Source organism: Protobothrops mucrosquamatus, unplaced genomic scaffold (genome assembly GCF_001527695.2).
Source record: "Protobothrops mucrosquamatus isolate PMUCROS unplaced genomic scaffold, P.Mucros_1.0 scaffold1519, whole genome shotgun sequence".
In the NCBI taxonomy this organism is placed as follows: Eukaryota; Metazoa; Chordata; class Lepidosauria; order Squamata; family Viperidae; genus Protobothrops; species Protobothrops mucrosquamatus.
This window is the reverse complement of record NW_015387691.1, coordinates 417,670-430,575: the sequence shown is the minus strand read 5'-3', so window position 1 is coordinate 430,575 and position 12,906 is coordinate 417,670. Positions and strand designations below refer to the sequence as shown.

At 35.5% G+C, this 12,906-nt stretch overlaps 1 protein-coding gene across 1 annotated transcript in view; it reads left to right on the top strand.

Annotated features, from left to right (window-relative positions):
* The window catches only part of NAA15 (N(alpha)-acetyltransferase 15, NatA auxiliary subunit), a 47,288-nt gene that overhangs the window by 6,259 nt on the left and 28,123 nt on the right, over positions 1-12,906 (top strand). The window contains exons 2-6 of the mRNA XM_015822294.2: positions 3,288-3,372; positions 4,532-4,636; positions 9,246-9,403; positions 11,218-11,352; positions 11,864-12,017. Coding sequence (XP_015677780.1) covers positions 3,288-3,372; positions 4,532-4,636; positions 9,246-9,403; positions 11,218-11,352; positions 11,864-12,017 — 637 coding nt within the window. The remainder of the gene's footprint in view (positions 1-3,287; positions 3,373-4,531; positions 4,637-9,245; positions 9,404-11,217; positions 11,353-11,863; positions 12,018-12,906) is intronic.

The window sequence follows — 12,906 nt, the reverse complement described above, 5'->3', positions numbered from 1 at the left end:
GTCTCCCAGTATGGTTCAGTAAATCCTACCAATTATTTTGCTACCCCCTATATCAGGCATGTCAAACTCATGACATCACCTGACTTCGCGCAACGTATCGGGCCGATTTTGCCATTGCCGGCAATGGGGTGGGCGTGTCTTCCATGTGACGCGTCCGGCCCGCGGGCCGGCAGTTTGATACCCCTGCCCTATATCAAAAAGATAACTGCTATTGACCTGTAATTTGGACTGGACTGAAAATGCTTGAATGAACTTAAGTTTAGTTGTTACATCAAGGAAATGGTTGTCTTTAATATTTCTTGATCATAGGAAACATAAATGGAAATGATATAGTACTGATTTGCATACATTTAACTGTTAAATAATTAAAATTTGTAAAATAACTATACAGTTAATTTTGAAACAAACATGTTCAGCTCAGAGGTATTAAATATTGTATGGTGAAACCACGACTATTTGCAATTACAATTTTGGAACTTAATAGATTTTATAATATCTCAATCCAAAGTCACATTTCCATAAATTCAAAAAATTAATATGTAAATTAATATTCTATACTTAAATAAGTGTTTAACAGAATTGCTGCAATGAATGTTGGGATTTTTTTCTTGTTTTGAACATAAACTGCTTTTGACACAAAAGTGTGATGCTGCAGTTTGTGTGAAGAGTTCATTTTCCTCCTCTTTCAGGGTGAAACTTTATGATTTTTATTTATTTTGGTTTTAATACTGGGAATTAAAAAATAAAGGTGTGCACTTGGAATGTTCAACATGTAAGTGCTCTAGAGCAGTGGTTCTCAACCTTTTTAATGCCGCGACCCCCAACTGGTCGTAAGTTGAGGACTAAACCGGTCATAAGTCGAGGACTAAACCGGTCATAAGTCAAGGACTACCCAACCGGTTGTAAGTCGAGGACTTTCCCTGCCCGGGAGCGCTGCGCATGCGTGGTTCCGCCCCCTGCGCCGGCCAAGGCGTAGCTGGCAAGCGGCAGAGACGGAGCAGGCCGACCACCAGCTGGCCCAGCCCAAGGGAGGTAAGGCACCCGCCGGAAAAGGGGGGGAAATGGCGGACAAAAAAAATGGCGGACAGCCTTGCTTGGCGACCCACGTGAAATGGTCGATCGACCCCAAATGGGGTCGCGACCCATAGGTTGAGAACCGCTGCTCTAGAGCAATGGTCTCCAAAGTGGGATGTGCACACGATAGAGCTCTGCAACATGATCGGTTGAGGTGTGAGAAGACAATATTAGAATGGCCATTTATATTTATTTTTTATCTTTAAAAAAATAAATTGGCATATTTAATATACAAAACAAGTATTTGGGGGATATGTACATATTGGCACCATGGTTCATTTTATAATTTATAGCACGATAAATTATATCTATACAATATGTATATTGGGTTGGATGTGGTCATGTGACATTGCACTTTGCAGCTGCATTGCTTATTGATGGAAATTCTAGTTCCAATTGCCACTGTAACCCAAGAACTCTTGTATCATTACTTTGGTGTAATAGCAGAGGATCATTAAATAAGATTGTATAAACTTGACATTTGGAATATTCAGAAGGTGCTTTCTGGAAGATATACAAAAGAGTTCACAAAACTAAGCATCTAAACCAGGGGTGTCAAACTGCCGGCTCGCGGGCTGGACGCGTCACAATGAAACCACGCCCACCCCATTGCCGGCAATGGGGAAAAAGTTCCAATACGTCGCACGATGTCATGTGACATCACAAGTTTGACATGTCTGATCTAAACAATCTAAGTTGGGCTTTACAACATATTCAGATGATGGTCTTCAGACTATGTTATCAATTATTCCTTGTTAGGAATACTTTTCAGAAATACTGTTATCTTGTTATAATGCACAAATCAATGTGAATTTTAATATTTAAATATCACAGTGTCTTACAGTGAAAATATCTGTAGAATAGATACGACTCATCAAAACCCAGTAGTTTGGCTTTAGATCCCCCTTAGATCTATAGGAATATTATTGTCATACTTTTAAAAACTAAATTGATGGCATAATGCGTTCAGAGAAAAGTTAGTTGATAAGAACTTAAATCATACACTTCTCCCTGATGCAAGGCAGATATTTTATAAACAGCCATCTGATTGTACCATATGGGTCTTGATTTACTTCTGAATACAGATATTAATTTATATGCTTCCATTTTTTAAAGTTGGCCCTTAAATAACTTTGAAAACTAAGAGGTTCTTCTGTTAGCAGAATAAAATTTGATGCATAAATAAAATAAAAATTGAAATTATATTTAATATTTGGGGCAAATTTATCTGTGTTCTTATTACCTTTTTATTACCTATATAGTAAAGCAAGTTTATAAACTTCATAAAGATAATCCCTCTGTGGCACTTTACTTCTTATATGGCTTGTCAGTTGTTTACCTGTTTTGTCTTTCCATCTTGAGTGTACTATATATTTAAAAATATGCTACTATTATTCCAGCTTAGCAGGATACTTTAGGGCACACCCTTCAAGAGTCATTGATAGAATCATGGTGTAGTGGTGTAGTTAAAAGAATTTTGAAATCTATTAACCTAGTTCAGGTTTTTGCTTGCTCTTCTGGCATTTCAAGTTCAGTGATGGGCTGTATGCATTGTTGGATATAAACATGGAAGAAACATAAGGAAAAATCAGTACATTATTTTTCCTCCATTGGGCATACTTAATATTAACCAAATTGATTTAAATTGTGAAGATAATTATTCCTCAGGACTGTTAATTATTTACATAATTATCAGGAATATCTCATTTAATTTTAATAAAGTGTGTTCTTGTCTGATATTTTCACTCAGTTGTACCTTTTTCATATAAAGAGTTGCAGAAAACTCATAGTGTAGAAAGAATTGATTTATGAACTTGGCAATGATTAATCTCTTCCCACCTCATTCCAAAGTTTAAACTAAAACATATACAGGCCACCCCACTACTAATTAGGTTATTCTAGATTTTCAAGAAAATAAAAGGCAGAATTTTTTAAAATAAACTAACATTTTGATTAATTTTGTTAACAAATAATTGCATTTAAAGAATTTTTATGGTTTCCGGGAAATGCACTTTTGTTCTTATTATTTATTACTGTGTTCATGATCACTGGTTTACTGAAATTAAATTCCATATTTTTTGACAGTTCTTATATTTCTGCATATTAGGAAATTTGTATTGGAAATAATAGCTAGATATGATTAGGAACACTGATGGCTTTTTTATATTTGTAATATGATGAATTTATAGTGTTTGACTTCTGTCTCCTTACAGAGGTGCTATGAACACAAACAGTACAGGAACGGTCTGAAATTTTGCAAACAAATACTTTCTAATCCAAAGTTTGCAGAACATGGGGGTAAGTTTTTCAGATTTCTGCATAATGCTTAGTGTTGTTGCTAAATTAGATTCTGAAACTGATATAATATTGCTATTATGTTTTATCCTGAAAGTTCAGCAATCATAAACAATATTTTAATATACCTATATTATCGCTGAATTTAAACACTTAATAAAAAGAATGTAGCCATATTCACCACCACCAAAACTATGCCACCCATCAACACCCACCTAAATATAAATGACTTAGATTAATTTTAAAAGCTTCTCTGATTTTGAGAAGGACAAAAAGCAGTGGGTTACTTTTAAGTTTATAAATTCCAGACATGCAACTGTGCTAGAGAAAATAATGTTACAAATAAAAGTATGTGATTTTTTTATTTTAAATGATCTTGTAAGTTTACTAACAATAACATAGTTTTAATTCATCTTGTATTTATTTTCATTGTCAAGTCCTGCACATGGGACAAATGTCTGCTACTTTTATGTGTAGTTTCATCTTGCAAAATCAAACTATTCTAGATTTTCTGAGGAACATTTTTGATTGGGCCATGGAGAATCAATGTACTTGTTCATGCACTGATTTCCTAAAGCCAATTGATTTCAGCATTTCATTATTTACAAAGGATAAATCATTCAATAATATTTTTTTCTTCCCTGATTCACCTTTCCTTTTGGAAAAAAGAAAATAACTTGAAGAACAAATCACAAATAGGTTCTATGATAAGATATTTGACCTGCAGGCCCTGCACATACAAATATGTTAAGTTCCATTCATAATATCAGGTCAGGTGTAAAAGAGAAAATATAATTTAGATTTGTGGTATACTTTTATAAAATACGATATTTATTGATTTTGTGATTTGATATTGTGTACTCTTACTATGATAACAATAAATTTAGTTGACCATACATGTGATTTAATGAATATACATCATTTAAGTTAAGTGCCCTTTTTGGAATCTAAGTAGGTCTGTTTAAAAAATAATTTATTTCAACAAGTTGAAAACATTTTCTAGAGAAGAAAATTTTATTTTGGAGCTAAGGAAACAACGTATCTTATTTCCTACTTACACATTGAATAGATATTTAACAAATAGCTTGAAATTTAGAATCTGCTGATAGTGATTTCTAAATAGAAAGTGTATTTATCATTTATATTTATGTTTTTGTTTTAGAAACCTTGGCTATGAAAGGACTGACATTAAACTGCTTAGGTAAAAAAGAGGAAGCATATGAACTGGTTCGAAGGGGGTTAAGAAATGATTTGAAGAGTCATGTCTGTATCCTTTTCAAGTTATGGATTAAATTTGCAAAAGTAAATATGCAAATATGACTGCTACCTAACTATTCTTTTTACACTGAAGAATTAAAATACTTGTATTCTTGTAAAAAAGCAAAAGTGATTGTTGGGTGGAGAAGTGCTGCTACAGTGAGGGAAAACATTATTTGATCCCCTGCTGATTTTGTACGTTTGCCCACTGACAAAGAAACGATCAGTCTATAATTGTAATGGTAGGTTTATTTTAACAGTGAGAGACAGAATAACAACAAAAAAATCTAGAAAAATGCATTTCAGTAAAGTTATAAATTGATTTGCATTTTAACGAATGAAATAAGTATTTGACCCCTTCACAAAACATGACTTAGTACTTGGTGGCAAAACCCTTGTTGGCAATCACAGAGGTCAGACGTTTCTTGTAGTTGGCCACCAGGTTTGCACACATCCTCCTTGCAGATCCTCTCCAAGTCATTAAGGTTTCAAGGCTGAAGTTTGGCAGCTCGAACCTTTAGCTTCTTCCACAGATTTTCTATGGGATTAAGGTCTGGAAACTGGCTAGGCCCCTCCAGGATCTTAATGTGCTTCTTTTTGAGCCACTCCTTTGTTACCTTGGCCATGTGTTTTGGGTCATTGTCATGCTGAAATACCCATCCACGGCCCATTTTCAATGCCCTGGCTGAGGGAAGGAGGTTCTCACCCAAGATTTGACGGTTCATGGCCCCCGTCCATCATCCCTTTGATCTGGTGAAGTTGTCCTGCCCCCTTAGCAGAAATGTTTCCATTTCCATGTTTGATGGTGGGGGTGATGTTATATTATAATAATGATGCGGTGGTGGTGGTGGTGGGCATGATGTTGGAAGGGAGCTTGGAGGTCATCTAGTCCAACCCCCTGCTCAGGCAGGAAACCCTATACCATTTCAGACAAATGGCTGCCCAGTCTCTTAAAAACTTTTAGTGTTGGAGCATTCACAGCTTCTAGAGGCAGGTTGTTCCATTGATTAATTGTTCTAACTGTCAGGAAGTTTCTCCTTAGTTCTAGGTTGCTTCTCTCTTTGGTTAGTTTCCATCCGTTGCTTCTTGTCTTCCCTTGGGGTCATAAGCAGCATTACTCCTCCTCCAAACACAGCAAGTTGAGTTGATGCCAAAGATCTCAATTTTGGTCTCAGCTGACCACAACACTTTCATCCAATTCTCCTCTGAATCATTCACAGATTCATTGGGAAACTTCAGACGGGCCTGTACATGTGCTTTCTTGAGGAGGGGGATCTTGCAGGTACTGCAGGATTTCAGTCCTTCATGGCATAGTGTGTTACCAACTGTTTTCTTGGTGACTATAGTCCCAGCTGCCTTGAGATCATTGACAAGATCCTCCCATGTAGTTCTGGACTGATTCCTCACCGTTCTCATGATCATTGAAACTCCACAAAGTGAGATCTTGCAGGGAGCCCCAGACTGAGGGAGATTAACAGTTATTTTGTGTTTCTTCCATTTGCAAATAATCACACCAACAGTTGTCATCTTCTCACCAAGCTGCTTGGCGATAGTCTTGTAACTCATTCCAGCCTTGTGTAGGTCTACAATCTTGTCCCTGACATCCTTGGACAGCTCATTGGTCTTGGCCATAGTGGAGAGTTTGGAATCTGATTGATTGTTTGCTTCTGTGGACAGGTGTTTTTTATACAGGTAACAAGCTGAGATTAGGAGCACTCTCTTTAAGAGAGTGCTCCTAATCTCAGCTCGTTACCTATATAAAAGACACCTGGGAGCCAGAAATCTTGCTGAATGATAGGGGATCAAATACTTATTTCACTCATTAAAATGCAAATCAATTTATAACTTTTTTGAAATGCGTTTTCTGATTTTTTGTTGTTGTTATTCTGTCTCTCACTGTTAAAATAAACCTACCATTAAAATTATAGACTGATCATTTCTTTGTCAGTGGGCAAACGTACAAAATCAGCAGGGGATGAAATATTTTTCCCTCACTGTAGATCACAGTGAAGATGACCATAACATTATTATAAATGGGAAAGCAAGCAAGTGGAGAGATCATAATCTTAGTGCTATCTTGTTCTGGACAATTAACTTCCTTTGAATGCCCCATTTTACAACCTTTTGGCCACAGTTATTAAGTGAATCTGGCTTTCCCCATTGACTTTGTGTATGGTAAACCCCTTGGGAAGGTTGTAAATTGAAATCTCGTGACCCTGGGACATTGCTACCATTGTAAATACAGTACATGCCAGTTGCCAAACTCCAAAAATTTTGATCGCAGGACTACTAAGATGCTGTAGCTGTTAATGTGCAAGTTCCAGCTGTAAATCACTTTTTTCAGCACCATCATAACTTTGAGCAGTCATTGTCATAATTTGAGGACTACCTGTACCTTTTCCTTCAAGGGGAAAAACCCTCAATCAATCTTTCTATTCTCGATTATATGTTATGGATATAAAGTTAGTTCGCACAGACACAGTTTAAAGGGTACAGAAAAGATGCGTTAAAAAGTAAATTCATGTGCTGGTGAATTCGAAGACCAGGCATGGCTCTGGCTGGCTATATATGTTCTACAAATAGAAATATTCTAAATGATGTTGAAGAAGTATCTGGTAATAATTCCTGTTTAAAATATAAGGCATCTTTCCTGAATTTTCCACAGAACATTTACCCTTCCTTCTGATCTTTTCTATGTACATTTTTCCCTCATATAAAGTCTTGATTCATGTAGGAATCATTTTGAATAATTTTCTTTGTCTCCCAAAATATTGTTATTGATTATAAACTTTTTCTTCTTGCTTTAACAATTGCTGTCTCTTTAAGTCCTGGCCCAGTTCCATGGAGTAGGATTTGACCTATCCCTAATCATACTGCTTCCCATTTGCCACCTGATAATGACCATTAGATCAGCTCTTTTGTCTTTTTGTCCTTCCATTTATTCTGCTAATCTGTCCCTAATTCTCTATTAATTATTTCTTTATCTTTTTTGGTTTTCCCTCACAATCAAATTATCTGTTTATTAGAGTTGTAAATAACTATTGGGTACTTTGTTAGCTCGTCCTATAAACAGCCCTATGCCTATATAACTGTAATTTTCAATAATATTTTCCCAGTGGTTAAAAATAAATACTTTTTAAACTTCAGAATTTGTAAATAGGAATACTGTAAGTTCAAAATTTTTCAGCATAGATATTTGCCTTTAGTCCAATACTTCCTTAGTGGATACATATTTGTCTATTATCTTAGATTCTCAGAAAACTTATTTAAGCTCTAGCACTATTTCATTTCTCAGCTTTGTGTTTGATTACACAATATTTAGGTGAATTCTAATCAGTACAGAATCTTATATGGGTGATCCTCCCTTTTAATGAGCCAGGAACTCCATTACTAAATGACACAGTTATAAAGTGTGACATCATATCATGCTGACTTAACAACTGTAGTTGTTGAAGTTCCAATTGCTATCATTAGGTAAATCCTACACAATTGTAGCATCCCACATATTATTGCTATTTGAGACATCTTAGTGGCCTCTCCATTGACTTTGTGGGAAGCTAACAGTGAAGATTGCAAGTGGCAATCCCTTTGATACTGAACACCATAGGATGCTGCAAATGTTATAATTGCGAGCAAGTAGCCAATTGCTTGAATACCAACCACATGATTGTGAAAATGCTGAGATAACCGCAGTTATTAGGAACTGTCGTAAGTCTCTCAGTGCTGTTGTGTAACTTCGAACTGTCACTGAACGAGTGGTTGTAACTACCTGTAATCTATAGTTAATAAATAAACAGTTAATCTACTTAACTGTTTATATTTACTGGTGGCTTAAATAAATACAAATTGATATATTGATAAAATTTTATTCATAATTATATTGAAATTGCATCAGTATAGTATAGTATAGTATTTTGTGGTATACTAACTTATTACTTATTATTAGATAAAACTTTTTGCAATTCAAATACAGTCACAGGATCTTTTTTAAATTGTACCCATTTAGATTGCATAGATTCAAGACAAACGCAAAAATGCTGGAACCTGGATAGGTTGTTTATATCTCACTATGAGGATTGTGAGAGGTTTTATTTTGTAAAAAGAAATATATAAAAATAATATGTCAGTGTTTCCTATGTTCTATTGCTATCTCTATACCATTACTATGATAATTATTGTTACAGTACACTACTACACTTCAATTGCTGTTACTATCAAAATGTTTCTACTATATTCTATACAATTGCTATTCCATTATTATTACTATAACCTATTACTCTATAATGTATTATTATTATGCTATCCTCTATACTACTGCTGTTATGCATCAACATTGGCTGGTGGCTGCAGAGCTCCAAAATATGCGTCTCCTCTATTGTCCTCCTGCCCCCCCCCCACCAACGGTTGCAGCTTTATTGGCTGTACTGATGCAGAAGAGGGTTTAGTATCAAATGGGAGGGGAGGAAAGTAGCACAGGTGCCTGCTATTTTGCTAAGCAGATGGCTTTTCCACAGAGACATGTTTTCTTATGTTGTGTTTTGTTTTGTTTTTTCTGGAAATGAGTTCAGTCACGTCTGTTGTAATTTCTTCAAAATGTAAGTCCTTAACTGAGTATCCAGGCTGGCATGTCTATGGTCTTCTTCAGAGATCAGACAAGAAGTATGATGAAGCCATCAAATGTTACAGAAATGCACTGAAATGGGATAAGGACAATCTCCAAATCTTGAGGGACCTTTCATTGCTACAAATTCAAATGAGAGATCTAGAAGGTTACAGGGTGAGTGAAGAGTAAACCTCAAGAACGTTTTATAGGTTTAATAACAAATGGCTTTTCTTATTTATTTACCTACTCATCCAGCAATCGTATTTACAGTCAACCATCTCACAGAATTGTGATTACATTATTTAAATAAGATGCAAGGAAATTTTTGATAGAATTCTTGTTCAGTGGGACAATGAACAAGCATCCAACATGAGATTTTATGTATAATTTAGCATCTGCATCTACTTCTCCATAAAATGAGGATATGTTCTGATTCCAGAGAGCAATATATGTAGTTCTTTTTTAGCAACTGGTTGCTTAATGACCTTCAAAGTTACAATGGACTTCAAAAAAGTTACTTACTATCCATTCTCAAAGTTATAATTGCTATGCACGTGCACACACACACACACACTATGTAGTCACTGGCTCACATTTATGAATGGTTGTAGCATCCTGCAAGTGCAATTTGCGACATTTTTTGACATGTTCCAGTAGAAAAGAACAAAAAAAAAACCCCACCCATTGTAGGGTGTTTTTCATTCAGGTCACATGACGACCCACTTAACAATTGCAGTGCCTTAAGACCAAAATTCTGAGTTCAGTTATGATCGTAAATCAAGAAATACTTGCACAGGTAGTCCTCAGTCTGTACTATTATTTCAGCAGCTGTTCAAAATTACGATGGTGCTGAAAGAATTGTAGCTATTATTGGTCTTTGGAGTTTTGGCTGTCCCAGCATCCAGCAGTCACATGATTGTGATCTGGATGTTTGACAACTGGTTTACACTAACAACAGTTGCAGCACCCTTTAATCATGTGATTGGCATTTGCAACCTTCCCTTCTTCAGAAAATCAATGGGAGGCCGGCAGGAAAAGTTGCAAGTCATTGGAATAAATCTCCTCCACCACGCACCCTGCCCAAGCTCCTCTGCACTCAGGCCAGCCACTCATGTACCCCATGCCTCTCTCACATCCTTTTCTGACCCATGCCTCTTGCATATCCCCTTGTACTCCCCCCAGTCTCACATGCACTTCCACACACTATCCCTGAACCTCCCCTGCACCCACATTCCTTCCCCCCCAGCAGCAGCCACCTGCCTGCCTGTTATCCACCTGGGAATTGCATTTCCTGCCAGTTTTCACACTGACATTGTTGTGGGAGGCTAAGAGGAAGTTATTTCACTGTACAACCATGGGATTCAATTAATGACGATAACCAAATTGCCATCACTAAGTGATGCAGTCACTCTTCATGACCTCATTGCTTAGCAATATATGCATTAATTATCTTTCACAGGCAAATGGGGATCTCATTTTATCCCCAAATCAAAGAATAGGTTTCTAGCTATAAAGTGACCCTCTTCCCAGATCTACAAAGATTTCCATATACAAAATCATACATATTCATTAGCAGTTGGATAACCCTATCCTATTACAGCAATAGATATGTAATTTTGCTTTCAAATATCTTGTACTTCTGTCACAAAAATAAAAGTACAACATGTACTTCATTCTCTTCTCTTGTCTCTTTGTAATTCCAAATTTTCAGTTGACTAACTTTTGTTTTATCTCAGTCATAATCAGCTGTTTTCCACAACACAAAATCGGGATGCAAAATGGCTCTCTGCCTTGTTAAAAAAGTAAATCAAAATTTTATCCACTTTCTGACATAAAAATATTGAAATATAATTAGTAAAGTTAAAAGATATTCATTTTTTTACTTGATATAACTTGTTAAATAACAGCAGTATGGATTTCTGCTAGATATTGTAGAATTCAGTACAGAAGGCTAAAATATGAATTTGGTATTTATTATTTTTAAACAGGAAACTAGGTATCAGTTACTTCAGCTTAGACCTGCACAGAGAGCATCATGGATTGGTTATGCTATAGCTTATCATCTGCTGGAAGACTATGAAATGGCAGCAAAGATTTTGGAGGAATTTAGGAAGACCCAGCAGGTATTACATAGGTTTATATGTAAGTCAACGAGTTGTTGATGAAAACTGTAAATTTATTATTTTATATTTACAGAAATTTGTATATTTCCAAGTACTGTAGGCAACTTAAAATCAAATGAAAAGTTCTTATCTAGGAATGTTGGATATAACTTTAGGATGTATTAATACATCTGCATATCTGCAGAAAGTGAAGGGTGGTGTCAGATGCTTTTACTTTATTAGTTCCCATTCAGAAAAAAGCAGGACTGTTGGGTGGATGGGAATCAGATCAGGCACAACTCATGTATATGTTCAACATAATATAAATATCCCCTGTTGTATTGAAGTTAAGTTATGGGTTAATTCATTATTTGTGTTACTAAAATCAAAAATATGAATAGTATTGAAGAAGCTTCTTGGATGAGAAGTGAAACATATTCAAGGAAAAACAAAGGAAGTCCAGTTGCCTTTTGAAAAAAACACTTTTGGGATATGAGTAGTACGATTTTTATTTTTTATTTTGCCTTTGTAGACCTCTCCTGATAAAGTAGACTATGAGTATAGTGAGTTGCTATTGTATCAAAATCAAGTTCTTCGAGAAGCAGGACTTTATAAAGAAGCTTTGGATCATCTTGGAACCTATGAAAAGCAAATCTGTGACAAGTTAGCCGTTGAGGAAACTAAAGGTAACTGGGCTATTCAAATTCTCTTGCGTCTAAAACTCTTTACAAATAAAAATGTTTTTGTGGTAAGATTGATTTAAATGTCTGAGGAATGAAATCACTGCCAGTTCTCCATATAATCAGTGCTACTGATATGATTATATGTTATTCCATGAGTAATAGAAATAATTACTCATTTGTTCTGACAAATTATTAATAGTTTGATAACTAGAAAGAATGAGGCTGGCGAGAACCTTTCTCAAATTTAAATATTATAAATATAAAGTAGTTCCAATCAGAGTAATATTTTACTAGGTAATATTACAAAAATCTTTCATCAGTATATATTCTGAAAATTGAACAGGACCTGACCCTTCAATTTGACTTACCAACCAGTCAGTTTTCTTAGTTTCCTAATCTCCATACCTCCAGTATTTGTTCTCCTTGTATTCCTAGTACATATTAACAGGAATAGGCATGTTACATGCTCTTAACATGACTTTCACTATCCTTGCCCAAAGTTGATTTCTTCCTTAATAGTTGCTATAGCTAGGGAAGAATTGAATAAAACTCATTTATTTAATAAAAAATTCTGTTCTTCAAAATGAGTGGTGTTTCCTTTTTATTTGGGAGTGCACTCAGAGTTCCTCCCAAGTTGTGATTTGTAAAGTGACAGAAAAGGGAAATTGTTATAATCAATAATTATATTCAGTTTTGTCTTAGCTCTGCTCACGCCCCAACAAGTCATTTAGTTTGGTCAACGAACTAAACTTAAGTGTGGTGCTCCGACCAACAAATTGTGCTTTTTTAAAAACTTGTTGACTAGATCAAAGTTTACTAGACCATTGAGTTTCTGCACTTTTCATGAAGGTATCAGTAGAAGTTTCTGTGAATGAAGTGTTCCAGAGAATTT